Source organism: Eucalyptus grandis, chromosome 6, assembly GCF_016545825.1.
Source record: "Eucalyptus grandis isolate ANBG69807.140 chromosome 6, ASM1654582v1, whole genome shotgun sequence".
In the NCBI taxonomy this organism is placed as follows: Eukaryota; Viridiplantae; Streptophyta; class Magnoliopsida; order Myrtales; family Myrtaceae; genus Eucalyptus; species Eucalyptus grandis.
In genome coordinates this window covers 7,664,977-7,675,373 of record NC_052617.1, presented here as the reverse complement: position 1 = coordinate 7,675,373, position 10,397 = coordinate 7,664,977, and the positions used below count along the sequence as shown (strand labels likewise).

Sequence of the window (10,397 nt, the reverse complement as noted above, 5' to 3'; positions counted from 1 at the left end):
AAGAGAAAAAAAATAGAGAGAAAAAAAAAATATATATATATATATATATATTAAAAATTGACACATCAGCGTTGACTAAATAGCCATTGTTGACTAGCATCCATATTAGCACCCGTTTACCAAAATTTATAGGATAGATTGAATTAGCACAAATGCAAAATATTTAAAATTGAATTGACAAAAAAAAAAAAAAAGTTATGATTAAATTAAAAAAATTGCAATAAGTTTAGAATTGTTTTGATAATTTTCTTTTTTACAATTAGTGATGGAGCACATTGCTGCAAGATACAATATATCATTTTCTAGTCGGCAAATTGGCATATTATCGTTTGTTCTTATCCCATCTAACCATCAAGACCCTATTTGGTAACGTTTCTATTTTCATAATTTCTATTCTTCTGTTCCTCAGAACAAAAAAAAAATAAAAATCTATTTCGTAACATCATTAATTTTTTTAATCCCTGAAATAGAAAAGTGGTTGAGGAATAGATTTGGAATAAAAACAAGAAGTAGAAAAAGTAATTTCTTATTCTCGAAAATAATTTATAGAAATAAGTTTTTTTTTTTTTTTTTTTTTTCTTTTCTTCTTTATCGACTACCACCCCCTCTATCGTTTGTCACCTACCGCTAACCAACCATCGTTGCCCACCATTGTTGACCTACTGCTGTCGTTGCCAAACGTTGTCGCCGCCAATGATTGTCGATGCCGCTGCCACTAACCACCCCCACCATGGATGACCACCAACGACATCACCCGCCACCACCGATTGCCGCTACCCGTTGTTCATCGCCCACCAACAACCGCGATTGACTACAGATCCACGGCGACGGATGGTGACGAGTGGCGGGCGGCGTCATTGGTGGTCATCGGCAATGGCCGTAAGAAAGAATAAGGAAAAAATTAAAAGAAATTATACATTATAATAAATTTTGTGAATTGTACCAAATATATTCATATTATTTTACCATTCCGATAATAGATATTTTGTATAGTTACTAAACGCGTTCTTTTATTGAGATGTTATTTAGGGAATAGAAATAAAAAAGACTATTTTTGAAAAGAAATTATTTCCCGAAATAGAAGCTTTACTAAATGAATCCCAAGGAAAAGAAATTCTACATTATAATAAATTTTGTGAATTGTACCGAATATATTCCTATTCTTTTACTATTTTGAGAATAGAAATTTTGTGTAGTTACTAAACGTCTTTTTTATAAAAAAAAAAATTATTCCGATGAATAGAAATTGAAAAGATTATTTTTGAAAAAAAATTATTTTTCGAAACAGAAACATTACCAAATGAATCTCAACGTGCCAAAGAAATTGTATAAACCTCGTCAATTTCACCGCATATAACTCTAGCCGTTACGACTCATGACATTATACGAGAGAATCCTTAAGCGAAAACCAAGTGTAAGATCAGGACAAGTTTGATCCTATCATGTTCATGCGGAATTCCTTCCTTAAGATCTATCCAGCGAAACCTCCTCAACATCGTGCTCAACAAACCGTATGCCCACCAAGTCGGTCAATTATGAAGCGCGTACAGGCGGTGGCGTTCTTCAATTACCATGCTCATCCTCCAAATTTAATATGCTTTCCATTCCGTTAATTAGACAACTTACAAAGCTTTGAAATTTTAGGACTTGATTAAAACTTTGAAATTTTAAGACTTGATTATATTTTTGTGATAAATTTTAATACATTAAATCTTAGAAATTTTAAGACTTTATTATATTTTCGTGATAAATTTTAATACGTCTAAAAAAAAAAAAAAAAAAAAACTGATCAGGAAACATATCACTCAGGCACTCTTTATTGTCAAACTTACAAAATGCCGAAAGCCATAACTCTCCTCATTTATGATCTCATTTGGATGAAATGAAATGATAGAAATTCGATCGCCTGAAAACGATTGAATCGTATTGGAAGTTTCAAATCGCCACCTCCTTACCCACCACTGCCACCACCACCGTCGACCTTGCCATCCTCATCGACGCGTCCCCCCCATTCCCTCCAACCTCCTCGTCCATCTTTCCGCACGATGCCTCCATCACCTTCCTCCACTCGCTCTCTCCACCTTTGTCGCTACACATGCCGGTCCACCCCTCCATCTTCTTCACCAGCAGCTTGTGCAGCCGGTCACAGCAAGCATTCGCCAAATCAACTCACTGTTATACCAACCAAAATAAATTAAAAAAAAAAAAACACTCACCGTTACGAGCCACGAACGTAGCAAATCCGAAGCCAAATCGGAGAGAGCTGCAACTTCTTGTCGCTTGGAGTCTGCGACTTACAGCAAGAACATTCCTCACCATCTTGCGCTTGGAAACCACACCGGAGCAAGGCGGAGAAAGAACACAATGACGTAGGCCGAAGAAGCAACAAGCTTTGGGGCAGAGAGCGAAGATGAGTGAGCGTCGGAGCAAGGCGGAGGAGCAACGTGCTTTGGGCCAGAGAGCAAAGATGACCCAACCCCGGAACAAGCCGGAGAAGCAACGCAACGTAGAGAGTGAATTCTCACCCAAAATTTTGAATTGAGAAGGAAAGAAAGGAGGGAAGGGAAGCTGTAGCGTAAGGCCATTCGTTCTTCAGAAAGGAGGAGAGAGAAAGCGCCATTAATGCGTGCAGGCCTACTCCAAAAAAAGATAAAGAGAGAAAAAAGCAGCAACAAGTCTATGATGACAGTAAATTTTTAAATAGAAAAGGGAAAATAATATATTTTGTGCAGAAAAATCAGTGGGGCCGCTCGTGCTCACGTGGAGCCATGCGTCACTTTCTCATTGGTTGGGGTGCACGGTGACCTGGCGTTCCGAGACCATCCAATATTTTCTCAGTGGACAAGGGGAGGTCTCGGTCTGGTCTGGATGGTGGTGTGGCCGCCGGTAAGTGGTGGCAACGGTTGTAATGAATTTAAGGGGGTTGGGGTTTGGGAGAGAAGATAGGGCTTGTCAGTCCAAAGTTGCTTTTAAAAGTATATTTTACATTGATTACCAAACAATATTTTCATTAGGTGGAAATTTTTGGAGGTAAAGTCTTTTCTCGAGATGCAAAGTCCCACTTAGAGACCAAACCACATCAGATATGTAAGCTACATCTATTTAGGCACATCCATCAATGGTAACATATGGATGAAGGCAAAATCATGGGCAGAAGTACAGCCCAAGTGCCATAACTTGGCACCGGGGGACACTTAAGTGCCATAACTTCAAAATGGTACACTTGAGTGCCAGTTTCGAAGTTAAATGGGACACTTAAGTGCCACTCCGGCGAAAATCCGGCCAAATGGCTGACGTGGCAACTTTCCGACGAGTTTGGTCCAAAACGGCGTCGTTTTGCACGCTAACGTGGCGGAGAAAATGCAAAAACGACGCCATTTCGCGTCTGACGTGTAAATAATAATATAAAAATTAATTATATTTTATTTTATTTAAAATTTAAAAATTTTAAAAAATATTCAAAAAAAATTAAAAAAATTAAGAAATTAAGAAATTAAATTAAATTAAATTAAAATTAAAATTAAAAAAAGGGGGAGGGGGAGATCCAACGGGTGGCCGAGGGCCGAGCCCTCGCCGCCGCCGCCTCCCGCCGTCGCCGGAAGGGCCAACGACGGAGGGGGGGGTCGGCCGAGGTCGCCGACCCCCGGCCGACCGACGATGGCGAGGGCCGCGAGCCCTCGCCGGATCGCGGCGAAGGCTCGACCCTTGCCCGCACCTTGCGACCCTCGCCCGCCTCCCCCCTCGCCGCCTCCCCACCGCTACCGGAAGGGCCGGCGATGGAGTGGGGAGGGTCGGCGGGGTCATCGGGCCCCGGCCGGGGGCCGACGAGGCCGGCCGACCGACGGCGAGGGCCCGCGAGCCCTCGCCCGCCTGGGCGAGGGTCGCGGCCCTCGCCGCGATCCAGCGAGGGCTCGCAGCCCTTCGCCGTCGCCGCCGAGGGTCGATGACCCCGTGACCCTCCCCCTCCGTCGCCGCCCTTCCCGACGACGGCGGGGAGGCGACGAGGGCTCAACCCTCGGTCGCCCGTTGATCTCCCCCCCACTTTTTAAATTTTTTAAATTTTCTTAATTTTTTAAATTTTTTAAATTTTTCTTAATTTTTTAAATTTTTAAATTTTTCTTAATTTTTTAAATTTTTTAAATTTTTTAAATTTTTTTTAAAATTTTCTTTTTTTAATTTTTTGAATATTTTAAATAAAATTAATTTTAAATCTAATCTAATTAATTTTAATATTATTATTTACACGTCGGACACGAAACGGCGTCGTTTTTGCATTTTCTCCGCCACGTCAGTGTGCAAAACGACGCCGTTTTGGACCAAACTCGCCGGAAAATTGTCACGTCAGCCATTTGGCCGGATTTTCGCCGGAGTGGCACTTAAGTGTCCCATTTTACTCCGATATTGGTACTTAAGTGTACCATTTTAAAGTTATGGCACTTAAGTGTCCCTCTGTGCCAAGTTATGGCACTCTAGGTGTCCCAACCTCCAAAATCATGAGACCGCGATATCATTATTCACAAATGAAATGCCAATAATATAGATTTCATATCATTATAACATGATGGACAAAATCAATCACTCACTTTAAAAAAATGAATGGGCACTCATATTCTTTTGTCTTGTGGATTCAACATAGGTCCAGCTCTCTCAAAAATCTCTATTCAATTATTCAAACTTTTGTGTCGGCAATTTAATATCTAGTGAGAGAGAGAATCGTGCAGTGCATGGAAAAATAAGACGAACGTCTGCAACCGGTGCTTGTGGTTGAGGTAGATTGAGGATCCAACGTGTTGGTGCAAAGCCCGTCCCTTGTAGGACAACGGGTGACGTGAGGAAGGACGTAGGCATTTGGTTCTCTTTATGCCTTCCATACCTAACCGCTCAAAGCGCAATTAATGTGAGATACAGCATGCACAAAGATACACAGACGAACCGGCCTTGAATATAATATTTCAATCCACTACCATGTTGATAATTCAAGTGAAAATGGGTAACATCTTATCGCTACGATATTTAGTGATGTTGCGTGTTCAATTAGTTCGTGACTCCATCAAACTTTTGTTAATGTTCTTTTCGACCTTTCACAAGCTCTCCATTATATTTTGGCAGGAAAAGAAGCTATCGGAATCAGTCAAGCGTGAGCAGTTGGGGTGCAATAGAGAGGGCACAGAATATATAATGACTCTATGTGCCGCATCGTTGAATTTCCCCCCCCTAGATTGTGACTAATGCCTCGTAGCAAGAGATCCAGACATTACTGACCTCGAAGAACTTGTGTGACGAATCGTTAGCTTCCACTCACCACGGCACTTAATCAATGGGTGCGTTTGGTTTGGCATTTGGAAAGCTCATTGAGAAAATGCAAAGCAGTTTAGCCTAAAGGGCTTTGGAGGAAATGCAAAGACTGTTTGGTAAATTTTGCTTTGAAAATCAACTTTGAGAGAAATGCTATTTGGTAGAAAACACATTTGTAAAGCCCCTTTGGTGATTAATCTAAATATTTTTATTTTTTTTAAATTAAGAAAAATGTTTGTAACTTTTTTAATTTATATTTGACAACAATGTTAAAGATGTTGTGTAAATAATTTTATTAAAATTAAAATTTCTTTTTTTGCTAAAAAAATCAAATGAAAAAAATTTACGTGCTCTTTTTCTCAATTACAAGAAGAATACTTTCATTACAATAAAAACATGATAACATATGCTTTGAGGAAAGAAGGACATTATCCTTAAAAATTACAAATATCATTAATTATTTCCTAAATTCATAGTTATTTGATCATATAAACGTGTCATATCAGATGTTACATTATCATTTGAAGTATTACCCTCCTCACTTATATCATCAGAATCCGTTGTATATAAATCGGGATCCAAATCCACTCTAGTAAAATGTGCATCATTCAAGGCATTTCTTCGTATATAATTGTGCAAAATCATTGGTGCTATCACAATTTTCACTTGTTTTGTATATGAATACTTAGCATAGTTTTTGTCTGTGTTATGCAAATTCAAATGCACTGCTTAGGGATGATAATAGTTCATGTCGTCCATCAAGTTTAATAAGCCAGCTTTCTTAAAGTGCGTTCTTTCTTTGGTGTTAACCAGCCTAACGTGAATTGCTTTCCTCCACTTGCTCATGTTGCTGTTACATTGTGAGATTCCAGATATTGTAATAGCTACGTAATGATATAACCTTCTCACAAAAGTCGGATTCTTAAATGGTGGGTCACCCTATCGTAACTCAGAAAGCTAAATTCGATATTAGTTTTTCATGCCTCGATACAAAAGGTAGGATGATGACTACTATGGGGGGGGTTTTCAATTACCAGCGGTAGCTCAGTCATTGTGACTTGAAAGATAGAACAACCCTGCAATTCTCTATATCCAGGCCAGATCACCCAAGCCAAGCTCCCTCTGCAAGTGAGAAAAGCAGAGAGTACTGCCAATGCGCACTAACTACCACAGGCAAGGCTAGTCTGATAATGAGATCCGGGAAGACCCTCCTCAAGCTCTTCACTTTTACAAGTTCAACCATATATGCAATAATGAAGGACAAAATACTTTTATTTAAATCAACGATGCAGAACCCAACAGCCTCCAAAGAAAGCTTTCACATCTCACAATGAATTCTCTGTCGGTATTGTACAGTTCTCACAGCTCTAGACATTACAAAATTCGAATATCTTGCAGTTACATAAGAATGGCACTTCATGTGGCGAAGCAATATAAACAAAAGAAAGCTGAACTCGAAAGAACTATAAATCAACAACAAATGAAAAACTAATTGACGAGTGGATCATAAGTACCCATGACATTACTCATGAGAGATATCTGAGTCTGTTCCATGGTTGTGGTTGCCTGCCGAGAGAGAAGAGGCATTGCCAATTTCTTTGCGAGACGCTTCCCAAAGTTGGTGCTCTATGCCCAGTTTTCTAAGCTCCAACAGTCCCCGTTCAACTGTCTCACAACAACAAGGAAAAAAAAATTAACTTTCACATTGCTGATGATCGCAACACCAGACCTGAAAAGTACTTTTCTAAACTCTACAATTCAGTATATTTCCCACGGACACCTCACATAGACCATCCTACTCATCTACAGACTCGAAAGTTCTTTTCTTCTTGCATTCAGAATTGAATTAAACATGTAGACCTTAATACAACCTTAACAAGTACAACATAACTTCCCCTAAATGCTAAGAGAGCTACCACATAGGAAATCTCCTCAAGGACCCCACGGGTCAATGTCCAAATGCTAATACATTTCAGTAGAATTCAACCTAAATCCATCAATTACATGAAGAGACAAAACACTGTTGCAGTGCCTACAACTCGTACATTTCACGAGTGATCGGCAAACGTGATCTTTGCTCTAGTATAATAGCTCTCACTTGGCATTGAAACATAAAACTCCAAGCAAACAATAAACCCAGAAACGGAATGAAACTATACGCTAACTTGGTTTGGCCATTTCAACGAACACATGATGAGCAGCGAGTTAAAAAACAAACAACCCGAAATGGGAAAAAATCGTTAGCGCAAACCGACGCACGCAACGAAGCATCAGATTGGAACTAGAGACTAAACGCGAATCAGCAATTCCAGCAACCGTGAACGTCACGACAAACGGCTAAAGCCGGAAACAGGCAAACCCGAAGCATGGCATCTCCAGTCTCGAGCCACCGAAGCCCGGGCAAAAAACCGCACTCAACAACAGGGGAGAGGAGGGAAACCACAAGAAACGAAGGAGAAATCGTACGGACCGTGAGAAACGCTGGACCCACTCGGCGATTTGCAGTACCCACAGGAGCTCCTCCACCGGCCGCAGTCCAAGACCACCGACTCCCCCCTTCCTCACTGGGAACACTGGGTTTCAGGAGCGAGGGGGAGAGAGGAGAGACGAACTCGACGAGCAAAGGAAAAGTGCAATCGAGCGGTAGTCGAGCGAGAAGCGGTCGTCACGAGGGAGAGAGCGGAGGGTGCAGAGCAATGGAAGGGTGGGAAGAGAAACGAGATCTAGGATTCTTTTGGTTTTTAAAATGGGCAAAAGTGGTTTTTTCATAATGTTTTAAGGGCAAAATAGACAACTTACCATTTTCATTAAATGAGGCCATTCTCAAGGGTCGACTTTCACTTGAAAGCCCCTTGGAAAATGATTACTAAACATCTCAATTTGGGGTAAAAGGGCTTTGGGGCCTGAATAGCCCATCCAAACGCACCCTCAATCTTATCTTTGACTCTTGGACGGGAAGCCTTTGGGCCGCATCTCCTCTGGATTTAAGCAAATCACAACCGTACAAATCGTGTGGGTCCCGCTACAGCTCATACCCCCTCGTCTGTACTCCCACTTCCCACCCTATAAATAGGGCGCCCCAGTTCGCAGTTGAGCCACGCACTCACTTGGGTAGTCTTCCTTGAGATTTCTCTGGTGATCCGTTGGCCTTGAGCGATGAAAATGGCTTCCTCCAGGGTTTTCCTCCTGTGCGGCCTGCTTCTGGCCGTTCTCCTTCTCATGGCCGCGCAGGTCTCGGCTTATGACCTTGCTGAGGAGACTCAGTCACGTGAGTGCTCTCGACAATGAAGTCTTCCCTCAATTTACTTATCTAGCTCTCTTCAGTTTGATGGGAAACGCATTCTCACTTTTGACGTATATATGTTTCCGTGTGATTGTCCGTCGTGCAAGCACTCGTGTTTGTTAAAGGCAGACAGACAAATAATCATGGAAAATTATTTGTAGAAATGTTTTTTTTTTTTTTTTTGGTAAAGGCAAGTATAAATAAATAGAGAAAGCCAATATACACAATTATTTGTAGAAATGTTTTTATCGAGGCGATAGACGAAACGAATTGCAAACTTGATTATGAGGGTTCCGTCAATGTCTTGTTAGCTTCCGTTGTTCACGGTAGATTAATTAATTTATGAATTTTGAGAAAGGTATGTTGTAGAATATCAGAATGTGACATACATCATAAAGAGGTCATAAAGAGGTCAACAAAACGGTATCAGTTTCAATAGTTGCATTTTAACTTACTACTCTACGTATTCATACAAAGTAAGTTAGATTACATGTTATATGTTAGTGGACTCGGATATGATCACATACTCTGCGTTTATATTTCAGAGGAGAGCGTGAAAGAGGCTAACTACGGCCAAGGATATGGTGAACACGGCCACGGTGGAAAGGGGTATGAAGGTGGCTATGAAAAGGGTCATGGCGATCACGGCTACGGCGATCACGGCGATCACGGCTACGGCGATCACGGCGATCACGGCCACGATGATCATCATGGTGGTCACCCTCCGTAAGAAACCGAAGATGTCAAGAGCTAGATAATGGACTCAGTTGGGTCCATCATCCTGCTGGGAATGTAGGGGAATGTAGGAGAATATATGCCATGTAACTCATAGAAGCTTAAAAGCTTCTGCAATAATGGTTGAATAAAATGGTTTCTCCACTGTCATGAGCAGCTTTGTTGCGTTTCAGATGGTTCTTTTGGTCATTTCAAGTACGAGTCGTCTCAAATGTCTACTGATGTTTGCATGTGAATGAATAAAACCCACTTTAATTTGCGACAAATTCTATCCCCTAGCTCTGTATAGCAAGTGCTATTTCTCGAGTTTCCCATCTTTTTCTTATTGGAGACGTCGGATTCAGCTCAGGGTATGAGAACGTATATTAGACATGAGGACTCCCAAAGTAAGTGCAAGTTATGCAAGCACGCATGGTTATGTTTTAATTCAATAAAAACTAGCGGGTACAGTATTGTGCTCTTAGAATGATTATGCACCTGTTTCAACTTTGGACATGGTGACCGCGGAGGAACGTCTACTCAGGTTTCCATTATTTTATGAATAACCAACTGGAAAATCAACAACCGGAACATGTGAAAGTATTTCACGTCACCGTTGCATCAAGCATCATTCATCCGGATTTGCAAATAGCCCATGTTTTTCCCCAACCCTGGTTTCAGGAAAATTCCTTCAACTGAACTTCTGACTGGTGCTCTCGTTTATTTTATTTTTTTATGTGATGATAATATTTATAATATCATGACTTGTAAGGTGCGATACACTAGTCAAAGGTATGAATGAAGAAACTTTCCTTCGATCAAGGATGCAAGAAAATATGGCTCTTTGCAGATTGCCTGTCGCAAATTTTTTAATTCAAAAGTAAATGTCCCATGTAGTGGGCTTTTGCAACAACATAGAACCCGAAAAGGACATTACGGTGCAGGAGTCTTCTTGTCTACTCAGTCTATCACGTGTGTCTCTAATCGAAATGAAACCCGGTGCGGAAATGCATTTCTACTCAACCTATATCCTTCTGTCATTATCTCTCATTGCGTACTCTTTCTTTCTTTTCTTTTTTTCTGAGAAAGTAAAAGTAGCATGTGA

General features: G+C 40.9%; 1 protein-coding gene and 1 long non-coding RNA gene across 2 annotated transcripts; one reads left to right on the top strand and one right to left on the bottom strand.

The window, feature by feature from the left end:
* Positions 1–1,786: 1,786 nt before the first annotated feature.
* Positions 1,787–2,611, bottom strand: LOC120294622. Its single transcript, XR_005551862.1, has 2 exons — positions 2,217–2,611; positions 1,787–2,130 (listed from the first exon to the last, which is right to left on the bottom strand). It is a non-coding gene; the product is annotated as an uncharacterized LOC120294622 (long non-coding RNA).
* Positions 2,612–8,391: 5,780 nt separating this feature from the next.
* Positions 8,392–9,500, top strand: LOC104448172 (cold and drought-regulated protein CORA). The gene is made up of 2 exons (XM_010061962.3): positions 8,392–8,563; positions 9,124–9,500. Exons 1-2 carry the CDS (start codon positions 8,452–8,454, stop codon positions 9,306–9,308), a joined length of 297 nt encoding a protein of 98 aa, XP_010060264.2. The 5' UTR covers positions 8,392–8,451; the 3' UTR covers positions 9,309–9,500.
* Positions 9,501–10,397: the final 897 nt, after the last annotated feature.